This window comes from Ambystoma mexicanum, chromosome 6p (assembly GCF_040938575.1).
Source record: "Ambystoma mexicanum isolate Mex_15411 chromosome 6p, UKY_AmexF1_1, whole genome shotgun sequence".
Classification (NCBI taxonomy): Eukaryota; Metazoa; Chordata; class Amphibia; order Caudata; family Ambystomatidae; genus Ambystoma; species Ambystoma mexicanum.
Genome location: NC_090935.1, coordinates 1149548990 through 1149570115, shown reverse-complemented (window position 1 = coordinate 1149570115; position 21126 = coordinate 1149548990). Strand labels below are relative to the sequence as shown.

Here is a 21126-nt window from a genome sequence, read left to right as displayed (position 1 = left end):
AACCCCATTTACTGCTTTGGTATCCCTGATGTGCATAGAAATGCAAATCTGCCCACTCCGTTCTAGGGTTTCTCCTTGTACTCTTTTGTACCAACCTGTCACGAAAAGCAGTTGTGATTTCTATTCAAGTGTCATGTCTTTTTTTCTCGAGTCCAGCATTCATGTTGGCGTTCGCTGTGATTTGCCTGCGTCGGTGACCAGCATTCATGCCGTTCGGTACTTGCTTTTCCATCCGATGTCTATACCAGGGTGGCCTTACCGCACCTTGTCGGGATCCCAGGTTACCCATTTATCGCTTTCCACACCATTGCATGTGTGGAGGCACGGCATTAACGTTATACCCAGACTCTCTGACAGCCGTTGCATGGCGCTTGTGCAATCGGACACAAAAGGATCTCTGATGTAGATCCTGTACTTGATTTGATAGACGCCAAACACTCTCCTTTTTGGCTTCTGAATTATATCAGTGCTGGCTCCCAGTTGTCGAACTCTTAACATGTTCCATTTAATTTGGAAAACCTATATGACTATGTACCTAGACTTTTAGTTACTGTTTTATCTGACCCCCTTTTTTACTTTATAGGTCATTTATTATGTGCCTATACACGTGTGTGTCTCAAGGCGCAACAAGGCAAAATGGGGGTAAGGAGGCAACGATTCTACTAGGCCTTGTACATTCAGATCGCGCAAGTGCAGGTTATTTATAACACGCTTGGTTTCAATCGCGGATCCGGGATTCGAACCTGTGCTGCTCAGCGTGGTCTTGCTTCCACGACACACGCATTGCCACAGAGCTATCCACCTTTCTGGCACCACACATTTACCTGTGTGTTGATTAGACATTCTCACAGAACCACACAGAGGCTGAATTTCTTGCCAGCAGAATCCCCAAAACAGGTTAGTCCATTGGTCTTGTTTAGCCGTTAGTATCTATATACCAGTGTAACACTACCAACTCTGCAGCGCCTCATGCCCAGGGGCCGGAACCCACCCGATCAATATATTTTCATATGAGTAAACCCCGCCGCACTCTGCATCATAACCGATGCTTAAAGGGGGAAATGTTCTCCAGACAGGGGTGATACTGGGGCCTTACAAATCTGTACATTTATCTAAAAAAAAGCAAATATACCTCTGAATAAATTGTGGAAATTGCTAGCTTACTTATTTTACAGTGAACTCTCTCGTCCTCTTCTCTGCGCATGGATCATATGTAACAAGACAAAATAGCCTTTGTTGATATAAAGGCATCTTTGAAAATAAGTGCTTCTGATCAGCAATAGCCAATGACCCCGTAGCACATGGTGTAACCTGTACTTGATGTTTTGCATTTCGGCTCTCTGGTACACACTACCTCTCAGAGAATATTTTTTTATAAAGATGCACAAGGCCTCACCAGGCTCATGGCCTATAGGGCAATGGGGCAGTGGCCGAACCAAAAACGCAAAATGCTGGTGTGGGCCCGTTTTTTGGGTCAAAGGGGGACACTTTTTGGCCAATTTGGGCCAGTTTGATGAGTTACGTACTATGCGGCTAGTAGTTTCGACCATTGTTACTGGATAAATATTCTTTAAATTGCACGATTTGCATCTCATTTTATCAAAAAGCTCCCCCATGGGTACTATTCAAACAGTCTATCACAAAAGAAATTACTTGCCATTTGCAACTGTGGGCCACTTTTTCTTCGAGGCCTGAGACAATTTAATTCCCTAGTCCATTCCTGGGCTTCGCTGGCCCCAGATTCCGGGGCAACAAATATAGGGTTTGGTTAGTACAGCAGAGGCTCTGACGATAACAAGCATTGCATGCATAGGGATCCCTCAGGCATTGCAGGCATAGTGATCCCTGAGGCATTGCAGGCATGGCGATCCCTGAGGCATTGCAGGCATAGCAATCCCTGAGGCATTGCAGGCATGCGGATCCCTGAGGCATTGCAGGCATAGCGATCCCTGATGCTTTGCAGCCATAGGGATCCCTCAGGCATTGCAGGCATAGCAATCCCTGAGGCATTGCAGACATAGCTGTCAAACTAGAAATTATATCGTGCCTCCTATTGCTATGAATATATGTATATTGGCCTACGCCAAGCTGCTAACAAGCTGCTTATAAACTACATGTGAATAAACTTGCATTGCAAGGTCCTGACCTTAGAATCCATGTAAACTGCCATTTTGGGTCAAGCCGCCATTTTAGGTTTTCTTGCTCTATAAAGTCACCATGTGAGCTAAAATGGTAGCCTATGTTATTCAGAACAGAACTCGATTGTCATGACCTCTGTACAGCTAATGTATAACTTGCCTGCAGCCCACTTGTTAGGGTCATGAGCTGAGACCTTGTCCTTCTGCTGACCTGTGTGCAATGGATTACCTGTATCACCGAAACTGATCTTTAATTGAATGAGAACACCTGCTTAACTATATTGTATAAATTAAGTCCCGCATTGTAATGTTAGGCCTAGAGCATACATTATTACCATTTCTTCTTGTTAATGTATAAACCTAAGATGAACTAGATTTGACCTGGCAAGGGACCCTAGAGCAGTAACTTATTTATGGAATGGTTAACCCGAAGGAGGGCTGAACAGCAGGCTTCAAATGTATAAAAGCCTGACTGTTTCAATGAATATTTGCACTCACTGAGCCCACCGAACCACGCCGGAGTTCGCTGTGTTGTACTGAGGGTCGATAGCTATCTGAATTTTGTTCTGTTCTTTTGTAACTGGATTCAGTATAAAATAAAGTACTTTGTATGTTCCTTTGTAACCTGTGTTTGGTGTGTTTCCTTTTTGGTTACCCTGCCTCATAATATTTCCTTGTTTTCACATAGCGATCCCTGATGCTTTGTAGACATAGGTATCCCTCAGGCATTGCAGGCATAGCAATCCCTGAGGCATTGCAGGCATGCAGATCCCTGAGGCATTGCAGGCATAGCGATCTCTGATGCTTTGCAGACATAGGGATCCCTCAGGTATTGCAAGCATATCAATCCCTGAGGCATTGCAGGCATAGCGATCCCTGATGCTTTGCAGGCATAGGGATCCCTCAGGCATTGCAGGCATAGCGATCCCTGAGGCATTGCAGGCATAATGATCCCTGAGGCATTGCAGGCATAGCAATCCCTGAGGCATTGCAGGCATGCGGATCCCTGAGGCATTGCAGGCATAGCGATCCCTGATGCTTTGCAGCCATAGGGATCCCTCAGGAATTGCAGGCATAGCGATCCCTGAGGCATTGCAGGCATGCAGATCCCTGATGCTTTGTAGACATAGGTATCCCTCAGGCATTGCAGGCATAGCAATCCCTGAGGCATTGCAGCCATGCAGATCCCTGAGGCATTGCAGGCATAGCGATCTCTGATGCTTTGCAGGCATAGGGATCCCTCAGGTATTGCAAGCATAGCAATCCCTGAGGCATTGCAGGCATAGCGATCCCTGATGCTATGCAGGCATAGGGATCCCTCAGGCATTGCAGGCATAGCGATCCCTGAGGCATTGCAGGCATAGCGATCCCTGATGCTTTGCAGGCATAGGGATCCCTCAGGCATTGCATGCATATCGATCCCTCAGGCATTGCAGGCATAGGGATCCCTCAGCCATTGCAGGCATAGCGATCCCTGAGGCAATGCAGGCATAGCGATCCCTGAGGCAATGCAGGCATAGCGATCCCTGAGGCAATGCAGGCATAGGGATCCCTCAGGCATTGCAGGCATAGTGATCCCTGAGGCATTGCAGGCATAGCGATCCCTGATGCTTTGCAGGCATAGGGATCCCTCAGGCATTGCATGCATATCGATCCCTCAGGCATTGCAGGCATAGGTATCCCTCATGCATTGCAGGCATAGCAATCCTTGAGGCAATGCAGTCATCCGGATCCCTGAGGCATTGCAGGCATAGTGATCCCTGTAGCTTTGCAGGCATAGGGAGCCCTGAGGAATTGCAGGCATATCGATCCCTGAGGCATTGCTAGCATAGGGATCCCTAGGGCATTGCAGGCATAGGTATCCCTCATGCATTGCAGGCATAGCAATCCTTGAGGCAATGCAGTCATCCGGATCCCTGAGGCATTGCAGGCATAGTGATCCCTGTAGCTTTGCAGGCATAGGGATCCCTGATGCTTTGCAGGCATAGCAATCCCTGAGGCATTGCAGGCATGCAGATCCCTGAGGCATTGCAGGCATAGCGATCCCTGATGCTTTTCAGCCATAGGGATCCCTGAGGCATTGCAGGCATAGTGATCCCTGAGGCATTGCAGGCATAGCAATCCCTGATGCTTTGTAGACATAGGTATCCCTCAGGCATTGCAGGCATAGCAATCCCTGAGGCATTGCAGGCATGCAGATCCCTGAGGCATTGCAGGCATAACGATCTTTGATGCTTTGCAGGCATAAGGATCCCTCAGGCATTGCAAGCATAGCAATCCCTGAGGCATTGCAGGCATAGCGATCCCTTATGCTTTGCAGGCATAGGGATCCCTCAGGCATTGCATGCATATCGATCCCTCAGGCATTCAAGGCATAGGGATCCCTCAGGCATTGCAGGAATAGCGATCCCTGAGGCAATGCAGGCATAGCGATCCCTGATGCTTTGCAGGCATAGGGATCCCTCAGGCATTGCAGGCATAGTGATCCCTGCGGCATTGCAGGCATTACAGGCATAGCAATCCCTGATGCATTGCAGGCATAGCGATCCCTGATACTTTGCAGGCATAGGGATCCCTCAGGCATTGCATGCATATCGATCCCTGAGGCATTGCAGGCATAGGTATCCCTCATGCATTGCAGGCATAGCAATCCCTTGAGGCAATGCAGGCATCTGGATCCCTGAGGCATTGCAGGCATAGCGATCCCTGTAGCTTTGCAGGCATAGGGATCCCTGAGGCATTGCAGGCATATTGATCCCTGAGGCATTGCAGGCATAGCGATCCCTGATGCTTTGCAGGCATAGGGATCCCTCAGGCATTTCAGGCATATCGATCCCTGAGGCATTGCAGGCATTGGTATCCCTCATGCATTGCAGGCATAGCAATCCTTGAGGCAATGCAGGCATCCGGATCGCTAAGGCATTGCAGGCATAGCGATCCCTGTAGCTTTGCAGGCATAGGGATCCCTGAGGCATTGCAGGCATAGGGATCACTAGGGTATTGCAGGCATATTGATCCCTGAGGCATTGCAGGCATAGCGATCCCTGATGCTTTGCAGGCATAGGGATCCCTCCGGCATTTCAGGCATATCGATCCCTGAGGCATTGCAGGCATACGGATCCCTCAGGCATTGCAGGCATAGGGATCCCTGATGCTTTGCAGGCATAGGGATCCCTGATGCTTTGCAGGCATAGGGATCCCTCAGGCAATGCAGGCATAGTGATCCCTCAGGCATTGCAGGCATAGTGTTCCCTGAGGCATTGCAGGCATAGCGATCCCTGAGGCATTGCAGGCATAGCAATCCCTGATGCTTTGCAGGCATAGCGATCCCTGATGCTTTGTAGACATAGGTATCCCTCAGGCATTGCAGGCATAGCAATCCCTGAGGCATTGCAGGCATGCAGATCCCTGAGGCATTGCAGGCATAGCGATCTCTGATGCTTTGCAGGCATAGGTATCCCTCAGGCATTGCAGGCATAGCGATCCCTGAGGCATTGCAGGCATATCGATCCCTGATGCTTTCCAGGCATAGGGATCCCTCAGGCATTGCATGCATATCGATCCCTCAGGCATTGCAGGCATAGCAATCCCTGAGGCATTGCAGGCATGCAGATCCCTGAGGCAATGCAGGCATAGCGATCCCTGATGCTTTGCAGGCATAGGGATCCCTCAGACATTGCAGGCATAGCGATCGCTGATGCTTTCCAGGCATAGGGATCCCTCAGGCATTGCATGCATATCGATCCCTCAGGCATTGCAGGCATAGGGATCCCTCAGGCATTGCAGGCATTGCGATCCCTGAGGCAATGCAGGCATAGCGATCCCTGATGCTTTGCAGGCATAGGGATCCCTCAGGCATTGCAGGCATAGTGATCCCTGGGGCATTGCAGGCATAACAATCCCTGATGCATTGCAGGCATAGCGATCCCTGATGCTTTGCAGGTATAGGGATCCCTCAGGCATTGCATGCATATCGATCCCTGAGGCATTGCAGGCATAGGTATCCCTCATGCATTGCAGGCATAGCAATCCTTGAGGCAATGCAGGCATCCGGATCCCTGAGGCATTGCAGGCATAGCGATCCCTGTAGCTTTGCAGGCATAGGGATCCCTGAGGCATTGCAGGCATATCGATCCCTGAGGCATTGCAGGCATAGGGATCCCTAGGGTATTGCAGGCATATTTATCCCTGAGGCATTGGAGGCATAGCGATCCCTGATGCTTTGCAGGCATAGGGATCCCTCAGGCATTTCAGGCATATCGATCCCTGAGGCATTGCAGGCATACGGATCCCTCAGGCATTGCAGGCATAGGGATCCCTCAGGCATTGCATGCATATCAATCCCTGAGGAATTGTAGGCATGGGTATCCCTCAGGCATAGCAGGCATAGTGATCCCTGAGGCATTGCAGGCATAGTAATCCTTGAGGCAATGCAGGCATCCGGATCCCTGAGGCATTGCAGGCATAGCAATCCATGTAGCTTTGCAGGCATAGGGATCCCTGAGGCATTGCAGGCATATCGATCCCTGAGGCATTGCAGGCATATGGCTCCCTTGGGTATTGCAGGCATATTGATCCCTGAGGCATGGCAGGCATAGCGATCCCTGATGCTTTGCAGGCATAGGGATCCCTACGGCATTTCAGGCATATTGATCCCTGAGGCATTGCAGGCATGTGGATGCCTCAGGCATTGCAGGCATAGCGATCCCTCAGGCATTGCAGGCATAGGGATCCCTCAGGCATTGCAGGCATAGTGATCCCTGAGGCATTGCAGGCATAGTAATCATTGAGGCAATGCAGGCATCCGGATCCCTGAGGCATTGTAGGCATAGAGATCCCTGTAGCTTTGCAGGCATAGGGATCCCTGAGGCATTGCAGGCATATCGAGCCCTGAGGCATTGCAGGCATAGGGATCCCTTGGGTATTGCAGGCATATTGATCCCTGAGGCATGGCAGGCATAGCGATCCCTGATGCTTTGCAGGCATAGGGATCCCTCAGGCATTGCATGCATATCGATCCCTGAGGAATTGCAGGCATGGGTATCCCTCAGGCATTGCAGGCATAGTGATCCCTGAGGCATTGCAGGCATAGTAATCCTTCAGGCAATGTAGGCATCTGGATCCCTGAGGCATTGCAGGCATAGCGATCCCTGATGCTTTGCAGGCATAGGGATCCCTCAGGCATTTCAGGCATATCAATCCCTGAGGCATTGCAGGCATGCGGATCCCTCAGGCATTGCAGGCATAGGGATCCCTCAGGCATTGCAGGCATAGGGATCCCTCAGGCATTGCAGACATAGGGATCCCTGAGGCATTGCAGGCATATCGATCCCTGAGGCATTGCAGGCATAGGGATCCCTCGGGTATTGCAGGCATATTGATCCCTGAGGCATTGCAGGCATAGCGATCCCTGATGCTTTGCAGGCATAGGGATCCCTCAGGCATTTCAGGCATATCGATCCCTGAGGCATTGCAGGCATGCAGATCCCTCATGCATTGCAGGCATAGGGATCCCTCATGCATTGCAGGCATAGGGATCCCTCAGGCATTGCAGGCATAGTGATGCCTGGCAGCTGTGGCTAGGGTTACTGAGGTTTGTCTAAACGTGAGCAGGTCACAAGCCTTGTCATGTTGACTCATTATCAACGTGTCACGCACGATATGTGTGGTCAGCGGAAGCTGTTGTCAGGGTCGAACTGGGCAAAAAACTGGCTCCGGAACCAATATAAAAGTGGCCCACAGTCTCAAATGGCAGTTGTGAGACAGACTGTTTAAGAAGTACACTGGGAGGAGTTTTTTGGTAAAATGTGTTGCAAATTGTGCACTTTGAAAATTAGTTGTTCCGTAACCCTGGCAAAAACTGCTAGCTGCACTCATCAAACTGGCCCACTTTGGGCCAAAAAAACGGTCACATTTTGACCCAAAAAACTGGCTCACACTAGTGGGTTCACTTCGGGCATTGCCTTATTGTCCTTAGGCCCGTCCCAGCCTGGCCATTGTGGGCATATCCCTTTACTCAAGTTAAGTAGCCATTTAGAGCATCAGACATGCACCTGCAGAGGGTGGCTATCAACGGGCCCCTGGGATCTTTGAGGTCAACCGGAGATATGCGACATTTCCCACGAGTGAGTCCACACATTCCTTTTATCTGGGTGCCAGGAAAGGAGGTCGATTCATATGAAGGACTCAAGAGGCACTTTATGTAGGCCCAAGACTGCAGGTTCTGGGCAGTGGGACAGGGGAAACACTACTGCATTTAAGAAAAGGAGCGACGTGGCCAGTGGTTTGACCACCTGACTTGGAGGCAGGATCTAATGTCAGGGTTCCATGGCACAAGGCCGTGCGGGAGGGCACACTGAGGATCCATGTATAAGTGGAAAGAGTGCATGCACTGGAGGGGAAGCCTGCTCCGGGTGTTGGGCCAGTAAATAACCCAACCCCTCCCCCACTTTAGAAAATGCCATGCACCTTTGAGAAGGGTGGTGCTCCGAGGACAGCGGTGGCGTGCAGTGTGATAACAGTTCAGAGAGTTGTGATGCCAGGAAGGGCCTCATATCCTGCTATTTGCCTCTGACATCCCTTGATCTCTTCTGAAATGTCCTTCTGATTTCCCTTTGGCCCACATAATGATCTCCCCCCTCCCGGGGTCCACTTTCCTCGGCACCATGGCCCCTTCACTTCAATGCCTGCCCTTCCTTCATTCTCCGCACCCGCCTTACACGAGCGTTCTTGACGGAACACCCTGTGACCGGCTGCTCACTGTTCTAGTCATTTTGTGCAATGCTTTGCAGCATTAACCTCAAACTAGACCCCAAAGGGCCCTCTCACACTTGGACACAATTATTTATTTATTTAATTATGTATTGGTTATTTGTGACGCGCCTATACACAATGTGTTACAGTTACAGTATGCAATGCTAAAACTGCTGAAACCTCTAGACTGCTAGAGGTTCCCTTTGTATGTTTCTCTTCGCCTCCAATCTTTATGAGCAACCCACCTTGAGGTACGTTTTCAAATCACTTGACCCCTTTACCCTTCCCACAGACCCCACATTTGTCTGAGATACCCATCGCCCATGCCCACACGATGTATCCATGTCCCTCTATGACTTGCTTCCTTCCACACATGCATTCCTCTTTCCCCAGCCCGTTTAGCAAAACCCCTTGTCTCGCTTACCTGAACATTACAGCCATTTGCCAGTCTAATGGTGGGAGAAAGCATGAGCAGTGTCGGCAAACATGGAGACATGAGGAGCAAAACTTCGATACATTTAAACATCAATCGACGTTTTCACCCAGCCTGCGCGCCTCTCCTCTTCACCCATGCCCGACAGTGCCACAGTAACAGGAGCTGAATACACCCCCCCTTCCGTGCAGAAAATAAATGAGGACACCCGCAGCTTCCTCCCAAAAACATGTCTCCCGACAGCAGAGAGTTCAAAGGTCAACTTTTTGGGTCACTAAGTAGAACAAGCTCCCTCTCTCCTAGTGAGACGATTTATATGGAAATCCTGTGCATCAAAACTAGGGTTTACCCCACACCCCAAGCCAAGGTTTGAGAAGTGTGCTGTATGGAAATGGTTTATACTTGTGTATATAGATTTCAATATTCATGAATAGGTTAGAAAGTGGGGCGAGTTGGCAGAAAGTGGGGCGAGTTGGCAGAAAGTGGACTGTATGCACCAGGATGCTTGTCAGTGCTTTGTCCCGCGCGGGAGAGCACTGCATTCTAATGTTGACATCATGAGAGCTGTCAAGGCTGCTTTTGCGAACCTCTCAAGTCACCATATTTTAGGCGGTGTCGTCATAATTGGAACTATTCGACGCCAACCCCAACATGCCAAAAATAGCCAATGACTTAACTGGAATGACCCCCAGCAAACTTATCCGACCATCTAAAAAAAGTTTCTCTTCAACCCACGTCAAAGCGGGTGTCCTCAGCAAAAATGCGCCACGTCTGAAACGCGATCAACCTCCAGTGACTTCAAAGCAATGACACTGCGTCACCCATCCAACCTGTGCCACAGTCCCTCCATCAGACTCCCAACATGGAGAGTCTGCACTCTGACTGGCAGTGTCCTTTTTTCCTGTTCCCCAGGCCTCATGCCCCCTGTGCCCACTTTATTCCACCCTCACACACACGCACACCCGGGACACTTTCCCCCAGCCTCACCCCGTTAGCCGCCGCCATCTGCACCACGGTCTCGGTGGCCGCCCTGCCCAGGTAGCGGCCGTCGCCGCCCACCACCATCGTGCAGCCCTGGCGGTCGCGCAGGTCGATGGACGAGAGCAGGCACTGGATGTAGTTCTGCAGGTAGTTCCTCCGGCCCTCGAAGACCGCGCTCGGCCGGCGCAGCCCCCCGGCGCCGGGCTTCTGGTCCTCGCAGGGCACCGTGGGCACCGTCAGCACGGGGATAGGGGTGCCCTCCATGTCTGGGCACTCTGGGACTCCTCGCCCTGCCCCTCTCACAGATGTGCCCACGCGGAAGGGAAACGCTCCCCTCTGAGGCCGGTGCTGCTTCGGGGCGCCTCCCAAGCCGGTGCCTCAGCCCTCGGCGTTTAAACGGGTCCAGCTCCTCACCGGGCAATGGAACTTCTGCTGTCCCGAATCACTCAATGCTTTGGAACTGTGTTGTGCCGTCTACGCCCCTCAAATGCTTCCAAATTCCGGAGAAAAATCCGAGTTGAGTGAATTGTCCCAGACCCCAGAGGGAAAAACCGGCTCTGCTAGGAAGACAGAGGGATTCACAGGTTCTGTGGGCAGTCGGAGCACTTCTGGCTGTCAAACTTTCACGGGCACTCCCTTTGCCTCAGAAGTGGGAGTTCCTCGGGTGGGCTGCGCAGGTCTCTCCCCTCCCCCCTTCTGTGGCATCCCTTGGTATCTCTGCAGCAGCAGGGCCCTCGCTCCCCGACACATGCCAGCCTTTGAACAAGGGCAGGAGGAGGCTGCCAGAATGTGTGCAGGGCAGGACCCCTGTGCAACAGACAGCGGGCTTTCCCAAAATAGCCCCGCAAAGAGAAGCTGCGAATTGTTGTCGCTGGCCGCCAGAGACCTGTAATCGGATGCTGGTTTGTGTGCATTAAACATTTGTTCGGAGGTGTCAGATGCTGTCAGACGCCGTCCTTATCCAGCCGAGCGCTGCGTGCAGCAAGCTCGCCCTTTCTTCCTTCACTTTACTGCTTTCACTGTAAGAGAAGAGTGTGGGTTCATGTCGAGTACTTACAACCGTACTGGTTTTTATATCCGTTTTTGTATTCAGTCACTATAATCGTGCACACTTAAATTTAACTGCACTAAAACGCCTTTAGTGCGGGACTGCCCCAGGGCAGGACAAAGACTGATATGTGTTGGATATTTCTCCTCTGTGAAAGATAGTGAGCTAAAGAATCTAGTTAAGTCTCTCAAAACCGGGACTAATGTCTGGCAGAGACTCCCAGGAGCCCTCTTTTTTTTTGCATATTTAAGTAACTTTGGGTCTCACCCTAAATTACTAGGGGAATCCAGACGTGGAACCCTTGCTCACTATTCTTAGAGAGGCATTCCATCCTTCTGATGAGGTCCAACCAGACCGAAACACGTGTCTGGGGTTGCTGTTGGTACTCTGGTTCAGAGGAGAATTGCCTAGCATTTCGGTGCTGGATTGCCCCAGGGCAGGACAAAGAGTAATATGTGTTGGATATTTCTCCTCTGTAAAAGATGGTGAGCTAAAGACTCTGTGTAAGTCTCTCATAACATAAACCGGGACTAATGTCTGGCAGAGGGACTCCCAAGACCTCCCTTGTTTTTGCATAATTTAAATAACTTTTGGTCTCACCCTAAATTACTAGGGGAATTCAGACGTGGAAACCTTGCTCACTATTCTTAGAGAGGCAGGCATTCCACCAGCAAGGCATTCCACCTTACTGATGAGGTCCAACCAGACCAAAACATGTGTCTGGGGTTGCTGTTGGTACTCTGGTTCAGAGGAGAATTGCCTAGCATTTCGGTGCTGGACTGCCCCAGGGCTGGACAAAGACCGATATGTGTTGGATATTTCTCCTCTGTGAAAGATAGTGAGCTAAAGAATCTGGGTAAGGCTCTTGTAACCGGAATAATGTCCATCAGGGGGACTCCCAGGACCCCCCTTGTTTTTTGCAAAAAGGCTGTTGGTAGCATTTTATGCCACTTACTTTTCAGCCCATCGAATGGCTGGGTACAAACACAATCCTTGGTCAAGGCCAATGACTTGGAACTAGTATCCCGTCTTATTTATGAACATCAAAAAGTAATAGAACTTTTCTATTAATCATAACCGCTCGGAATTGCTCTCGTTATCTTGCATTCCACCGGTTTACACCATCATGTGGCTGCGCCATGGAGCTTGCCACATTGCATTTTCAAGTTGAAATTAAAATGTGGCGGTGTCCCCTGCCCTCAGCAAATACCTAAGGCAGCACTGCATCTGCTGGTGAGGAGAATAGGTGGCTGGAAACGCAGTAAGCCTCCAAACCCGGTCATCTCTGGTTTGGAAATTGTTTGTGATCCTTTTAATTTAAAAGGCACTACGAAGGTTAACTGGGGTAATTTTCTTTGACTAGGGGCTGCTGGGAAGACACAGCATTTAACCATTATAATAAAAATGAATTACATATAGTGCTTTATGTAGTACATTTTTATATACATTTAATATTGTTACTCAACCCATATTGGTACTCATTTAACGATAGGACTTTAACTTGAAGATTACGCATCTCATCAGCCACAGCTTTGTGGAGGCCACTCAGTCGTGCCGTCCATCACCTGTTTCTGCGCCTACCAGGGAGACAGCTTTGAGGAGGCTGCGGGTCACGTGACAGGCCATGGTTTCTCCGCCCGCCACCTGTTTTTGCACTGCCCAGGCAACTACTTAATGAGGCGGCTGGTCATGTGACCAGGCCCTGCCACTCAGTTGCTCCATCCAACACTGTTTTTTTGCGCCTTCCAAGCACTTACTTAAGGACTCCAGGCAGACAGCTTTGAGGAGGCTGCTGGTCACATGTCCAGGCCCTGCCACTCAGTTTCTCCACCTACCAACTCTACCCATGTCCTGTGGAGTACCGCAAGGATCCATCCTTTCCCCTGTGATCTTGAATCTTTAAATGGAACCACTTAGAACCCTCCTCGCTCCACACAAGATCCACACCCACCAATACTCAGATGACACGAAGCGCTACTTCAAGATATCCTCCATCAAAGGCATCCACAGACTCAAGGCTTGCCTCTCATTGATCCAGTCGTGGATGTCTAGTGCTTACCTGAAACTCAACCCCCTCGAGACTGAATTCCTACTGCTAACCAACAACAATGAAGACCCGTACATCCAGACCTGTTTCTCTGTTATGCACCTCGAGGGCTTCACAGCCCAGTTGGCTACCTGCACCAAGTCCCTTGGGTTTGACATTGACACACACCTCTCCTTCAAACAGCACATAGCAAGGAAGGCAAAAACATCTTGGTACCAACTTTCTCTCCTGTTGCAAGCCGGTTGGGTTGAAATCAAGCCCATCATCCCAGAAAACAACTTCAGATCGGCTGTCCAAGCCTTGGTCCTCTACCACCTTGATGTCTTCTTGGAAGGCCTTCCAGCGACCACCCTGGCTCCTCTGAGACGTGTCCTGCATGCTGCAGCACAGCTCATCAAAGTTCTCTGCAAATTTGACCACATCACCTCGACCCTCACCGGACTGCACTGGCTCCCATTGCAACCCTGTATCATCTTCAAATCCTGCTGCATCATCTACAAGGCTGTCACCCTGCAGTCCCCAAGCTACCTCACTGAGAAACTCAGCATCTCTCGGAGCCTACGATCCACCTGAAGTAAGAACATGTGCAGACTTGAAATCCACCAGTGCAGGAAGGAAAAAAAACAGAAGATTGGCCTTCTCTATCTATGCCCCAAGAATCTGGAACCTCCTCCCCATCAACATCCGACTTTCCCCCTTGATTTTACAGTTCAGGAAGGAGCTTAAGACCCTCCTCTTCAAGGAATAGCTCCTCCCTGACACTTAGGTACATACACCATCCACGCCCCATCAAGCCTGAGACTGGGTGATCTGATCTCCACTGTTTCCTGCCGTGGTTAATTGTAGACCACATTGCTGACAATTCCCCTCCCCCGGTTCCCTGTTGATAGATCCCCACTCCCTTGTTTCTCTGCTTCCTAACCTTGTTATTGAGCCTATGATTGTGCAGCGCTCTGTTGCTCCCCAAAGCTAGCTCAGCGCTCAATAAATACCCTAATAATAATAATAATAACGCTATAATTACAGCTCTAAACGAAAATGCTGTCAACTAACTCTACATTTCCATAACGTTAAGCTCTTTGTAAGCTCAAGCTTCCCCTTTATCTGGTTAATTTGATTTACAAAGATCTTTTTTTTCTAAATGTTCTTTTGACAAATAGACGCTGCTTGTATTTTAAGTCTACCAGGATTGCCCGATCATCCCCTTGAGCCCCTCATGCACCAGATGCAATCTTATAATACTCCAACAGTCCCAGTGTGTATTGTAGCTCAACACATACTCGTCCCTGTCACCACTCTCTAGAAGATAGCCCATATGTAATAGTCAAACACACATCCATACCAATACAGACATTTAGCCCTGACTAACTCCCTCCTTATGTCTGCTAACTTCTTTCCTGCCCCTCTTTTCTCTTACTTCACCCTTGCAAGCCTTTCCAGCACTCCAAGGTTTGATTAACCCGGGGACCACACGATACGCCTCAGACAACAACGCAATCACTACGATCTTTATTACCCATATTCCTACTGTTCCTCATCTGAGTACATATTATTGAGTTGGCTTGCCCACAAGACATGAATTTTAAAAATTCCTTTTTGTAAAAGAAAAAAGTACAATATTTCTAGCCCTTCCCGTTCAGGAGGAGGAGAGTATAATTCCTCCTTAGCCCACTGCCGTCTCGTATTATAACCAAAATGTCCAGGGTCAATCCTGGCCACAAGGTTTGGGCAGGACGGGGGTGCCTCAGTGCTGGGACACGGATGAGTAGGACTAGAGGCAATGAAGAGTACTATGAACTAATGATGGCATTACCTCCACGTCCCTCTTCCTTGTCCCAGTACTTATTATTGAAACGCACAAACTAAAGGATTGCTTTGAGTTCACACTCAAGAATGCCTTTTGTTCATTTGCTGAAGTACAAACAGGCATGCTAGCCATTCATTCACATAGCCTTTCCATAGCTGAACTGAGCTCACAGCATTGACATTTGTATGATACTAGTTTGACATGGCTTTAATAATTGAGTGCACTATCATCACCATACCACAAGCCAGATATGGCATATTCTTAGAGTTTACTGCCACCAGAATGATATGGCCACAATTATGATATTATATTTCAGAGGTGCAGAAGTTCAATTCTACCTCTGTCTGCAGAGATATGGTGTTCCAGCAGCTGTCAGAAGACCCATTTGACCTTTGAACCCACCCTGTGCCACTGAAGGGCAGGTGCTGCCGATGTCAGGAGACTGATGAAACATGGCACATGTGTGCACTATGCGTTTAACATGGCACTTTTATGAAAGAGGGGTCTGATTAGCAGACTCCCCTTTCAGAGACAGAATTACCGGCACCATTTTATTTGGTAATAAAAATCAAAAAGCCTGGGCTTCGACTCCCTCGCCAGATGGCAATCCAGAACATTACCCCCCAACAGGTTCCAAACCAGAAAGAATCCACCAGGGAGATATTTAAGAAAAGATCAGTTCCGATTTATTTTCTTTGAAGCCCAACCTTTGGCACTTTGGGCCTGATTCTCAGAGATTTGCACTTGAGCACATCAGAGATGTCGGGAGCATCTTCGAGATTCCCTTGAGCAAACGTTTCTGAAATGCATTCGCACATGAACATCTCAGAGATTCTCCAGGTACCTCCAGATTTGCTTCAGTGTCAGTATTTGTGAATTCGATATAAGGGAGCAGGCGCAAATCAGAAATCATCATGGGCATTCATGGGTGAGATGCACCAACATCCAAGCTTTGTAAAGCCCTGAACACCATTTGCATCAATTCAATCTAAGCTATTCAAGAAGTGATTGATAGGCAAATAGTCAAAAACTCCCTTCTGGACCTCCAAGACCATAATCATCGCCAGGCAGCCAGTCATACCTTTTTCCTTCGTAGAAACAACCCTTATTCCGTGATACCGCCCTTGGGGCACTTAATCCTACATCTAATAGCTGTGATGAAATCTGGGGGCTAGGACTGGAGTTACCCTGGTGGTGGGTAGGTACTTCCCGCTCAGGCCTTATAGGAGATACACAGAGGATTCCCTTAGCTCCCCAGTCATCACAGCATTACTACCCTAGCCTCCTGCAGGGAATGCTGATGACGTTTGGTCATCGGGGACTCGCTGTTTTAGGAAGGCGATAAGGATAACATGGGAGACTACTTGCCAAAGTTCATGGGTCAAGATATAGAAGGGCCAGGCTACAGGACAAAATCTACTTTCTCGATTCTACAGGTAACTCCCGGAGTGTCAAGTCACTTCCTCTGATACTTCATGGGATGTGAAAGTAAATGACCACCCCCCATCCAAGAGAGAGAAACTCTGACCCACTTGAACCCTTAATGTCCCAGGGAAGCCCCTTTCCTGTTAGTGTGTCTTTGTTCATTGCTCGCTTTAAAAAATAAGTTCCAAATCCTGGTCAGAAGGAAATCAGTGGGAGATGACAGTGACTCAATGCAAAACAAGGCTGGTATTAATAATACAGAGACAGACACATGCAACCAATAGCAAGATTTCGAGCCTCGGCCATGACAGGAGGCCAGCCACCACCCTCAGATGTCATGCCAGCAGAGCACAGAACACTGAATAATGGCTTCACAGAAGACATGCAGTAGCAGTCATAGATCAAACACATCCCTGCAAATCTGAATTCCCTTTGTTCGTGAGAGCCCATGCAGGGAAGGAAACACCTCATGCACCCACCAAAACAAACTTCAGAACACGCAGAGTGATCACAATCACCATATCAAGAAATGCAAAAGCCAAGTTGGCGGTCTACTCAGAGGTCAACTCGAGGTGCAGAGCCATGCATGGGCCGCCTGCCAGATATCAGATTCGGAATCTGCAGTTCCCTGGCAAGTGAGCCAACTACAAGTGCTCGCTCCCTGCATTTACACAGGTGAAGGCTTCAAATGATTAGGAGCCCCACCAGTAATCCTGCCAGAGTATAAAGAAGAGAGTGTAACAGCAAGAGGCCTGGCAAGTATGAGTTGAGGAATAGTATTTGGCACAGCAACAAGGAGGAAAGAAGCAGAAAAGGGGCCAAGGAGCTACAGAGGGTCAGAATGAATGAGGAGGGGAGAAGACTAAATGGAAAGAGTAGGAGGCGAGACACATAGCAGCAGAGTAGAGGAGGAGGAGGAGTGAGGAACATCGGTGCAAGATGGATGAGCGGAGGTGAAGAAGTTGGAGTGGAGCGGCATGGAGGAGGGGAGAGATTAAAAGAAAAAGAGAGGAACATAAGTACATGAGAAGAAACAGAGTAACAAGAAGGAGGAGTAAAAAGTCAAAAGAAAGAGATGAGGAGCAGCAAGGAGGCGAGAGAGGAGGAATCATGGAGTATCAGACTCAGGGACAGCAAGATAAGAGAAGGAAAGAGAGTGGCGGAGGAGGAGGAGCTCAATGCACGGTGAAATGTCAAAAAGGAGAGCAGAGAAGCAGTAGGTGAGAAATGCGGTGAAGGTTAGAGAGGAGGAAAAGGGAAGTGATACGAAGAAGGATGTGCATAAGAAGGGAGGCAGCAAGAGAGAGGACTTGTTGAGACCCGTGCTCCTGGAGAGACTCTCAGCTCGGTGGCCGAGTAGTACCCAGTAAGTTCCCTGACAGCCTGTTAAAGGGTTAAGCCTGAGATTCCAAAGACAAAGGATCTAGAGACCCTGGCACCCGGCCCACATTTAGACAGCCGAAGCCATGGTGGTGCCAGTTTTGCCAAAGAAGCGAGACGCCTACGAAAGCCAAGCAAAAAACGTCACCTAAACCCAAAGACTGAGAGTGCCTTTTTACAGCCCAAGGAGGCGGAGGCTAATAGAGAGAGGGAGGGGCTGATGACCAAAGTCTTTTAGAGAGGTTAAGCTTGTTTATGTTGTGTTGCATTCCCACCACCGACCACATTTACACATACATGCAGAGAATACATTGGCAGAGGGCACAGCTAGAACTTCAATCTGTCCCAATGAATCTTCAAGAGAATTATGGAAATGAGTGAACACTATTTGGTCATAAAGTGCCCATGTCGTATGTACTATATGCTGTGGGCCAGATGATGGGTGAGAAAAGTGTAGTTGAGGTGAAATGCACACCACTCTAACGTTTGGGTGCGTGATTTGAAATCGTCTTTGGCGGGTCATTGCATCGAAACAAAGTATCACGTTTCACGGATGTATTTTCAGGTTCTGGAGTGTGTGACTACCTCACCACACGAAAATGATAGTGTATGTAATCTTAATCAAAAGGGACCCCACTGGATCAACAAGTTGGAGTCTGTTATTCCCAAAAGCACGAATGAAGAGTGCAATTTACGTTGCTCTTTTATAGAGGCACTTGGCGGTTTGTGACCTATTGTTGGGGGTGTGTCCTGGCCCCCGTGCGTGCCCGTGAGCCCCCACACTAGACAGACCACACACTACACACGTCCATCTAGTTCGGGCTCCCCGGTCGCTCTATCGCGTCCGGGAACGCCCCATTTATTTAACTTGCACACGGCGACGTGCAACGTCACGCCGCCGCGTGTGCGTCCCACACGGGGCAGCGCCACACTCCTCCTTTTCCGGGAGGAAACACAATTGCTATTATTAAACACTGCAAACCACACATACAAATAACATCAACATAATGAGCCCATGCCCCTTTAATGTCAGCCACCCGGATCCCCTCACTCCGGTTGATCCTCCACATGTCCCAACACGTATTCGCTGAGATAAGCGGGTTTCCCTCGCCCAGCCCTCTGGGGGTACCTCCCGCTTACCTCCGGCACGGGAAGTCCACCAGTCACAGCTCCCCGGACTGGAGAGCTCTCGGCACTCACAGGGATTCCAACGTCCTCAGGCACCTCCGCCATGTCAGGGTCCAGGGGTGGTTCAGTTCGGGAGTCCCCCAGCTTCTTGAAGAAGCTGACGTTTCGGGTGACAGCAGATCGTCCATCCGAGGCCGTCACCATAGACCCTTTCACAGCCACCACGTCCAGTGGCTCCGGTTCGTAGGGGAGCGAGAGTTTGCCATGGGGGTGTCTGTTTCGAATGAGCACCTCGTCCCCCGGTTCCAACCGCTGGGGGCGAAGACCCCTTCGCAGGTTCTCCTGGTCAATCCTGGTCCTTCTATCGGCCTCAACCTGCTGAGTGTCGATCACCCTGGGCTCCTTCTCCCGGACCTCAGGCAGTAAACTCCAGGGGCATCACTTAAACAGGGCCTCCGCAGGGGCGACCCCGATGGAGGCGTGTGGAATGGTGCGGTACACCCGCAGGAATCGATAAAGAGCGCGTTGGAGGGGCTGCCTTTGTCCCTGAGCAATCCTGAAGGTCTTATTCAGGGTCCGCATCAGCCTTTCAGTGTCTCCATTAGCACGAGGCCACAACGGGGATATCTTCCTGTGCTTGATTCCGCAGCTCCCCATGAACTCAGAGAACCGCTCACTTTGAAATGGCGACCCATTGTCCGAACACAGAGTCACAGGGAACCCATGGGCCGCAAATATCTTTTCCACCGCTCCGACCACATGCTCAAAGGCCACGGACTCCACGAACTCCACCTCCGGGTACCGGGAGTACTCATCAACAATTGCGATGAAGTGGGTTCCCACGGCCGTGGACCCAAAGTCCGCGTGGACGACCTCCCAAGGGCGGGACCTCGGGGCATCGCCTCGATGGTCGGCTCTCGCTGCACGGTGGAGGCCGCCTGGCACCACACACACGCCGCCACAAACTCATCCACCCTTCTTTACAAGTCCGGGAACCAGACTTTCCGCCGCAGCCTCGCCTTGGTCTTGGTGGCACCCTGGTGTCCCTGGTGGGCCAGAGTGATCACCTCCTGTACCTTGCACTGGGGGACCACGATGCGATCACCCCGGAGCAGCAAACCCGATTCTGAGAAGGACAACTCGTCCTTCACCTTCCACAGCTGCTCGAGTCCAGTCCTGGCCTCCTGGGTCCGCCCTGCCAGAGCCTCCAAGATGGATTTCCAGGAGCCGTGTTGCATCGAGTTCTTTAGGATCTGAAAACACTCATCCACTGCCGCTGCAGCCTCCAGCTCCGACAGGGGCATCACATTTGGCGTGGCCCCTTCCACCACCATCCGGACATGGTCATCGGCCTCCTCTGCACAGGTGTCATACTCCTCTCCCCCGCGCACTCCGGGATGTCGGGAGAGGTAGTCCGCTGCATTGTTGGCCCCCGGCCGGTACACCAGGGTGACTCCATAATCGAGCAGGGCGAGCATCCATCTCTCAATCCTGGCCGGGGGCTTTGAGGATGACCCAGCCAGAATCGGGAGCAGGGGCTTGTGGTCAGTGACCACGGTCACCGGGCGCCCCAAGACATAGAGTCGAAAATGTCTGCATCCCCAGAGGACCGCTAGGGCCTCCCGCTCAATTTGGGAGTATCTTTGCTCCGTGTCCGAGAGCGCCTTGCTGGCATACGCCACTGGGCGAACGCTCCCATCTCGGTCCACCTGAGTTAGAACAGCCCCCAGGCCAAATGGACTCGCTTCCACAATGATCTCCGACGGCAGTGCCGGGTCGAAGAACGCCATGGTGTCTTCCGCTGTTAGTGCACTCTTGATGTCCTCAAAGGCCGACTGCTCCAGTGAGCCCCAATGCCAGACTGTCTCCTTCTTCGTCAGCGCCCTGAGCGGTTCGGACCTCAAGGCCAGGTTTGGGATGAAGCGCCCGCAGTAGGTCACCATACCGAGGAAGCTTCTCACGTCCGACACCGACTCCGGGGGCTGC

The 21126-nt window shown here is 50.4% G+C and overlaps 1 protein-coding gene across 1 annotated transcript in view; it reads right to left on the bottom strand.

Moving 5' to 3' along the window:
- The window catches only part of PGM5 (phosphoglucomutase 5), a 1026992-nt gene extending 1015895 nt beyond the window's left edge, over positions 1–11097 (bottom strand). The window contains exon 1 of the mRNA XM_069625764.1: positions 10312–11097. Within this exon, the coding sequence (XP_069481865.1) occupies positions 10312–10569 (258 nt within the window). The 5' untranslated portion in view covers positions 10570–11097. The remainder of the gene's footprint in view (positions 1–10311) is intronic.
- Between the last annotated feature and the right edge of the window lie 10029 nt (positions 11098–21126).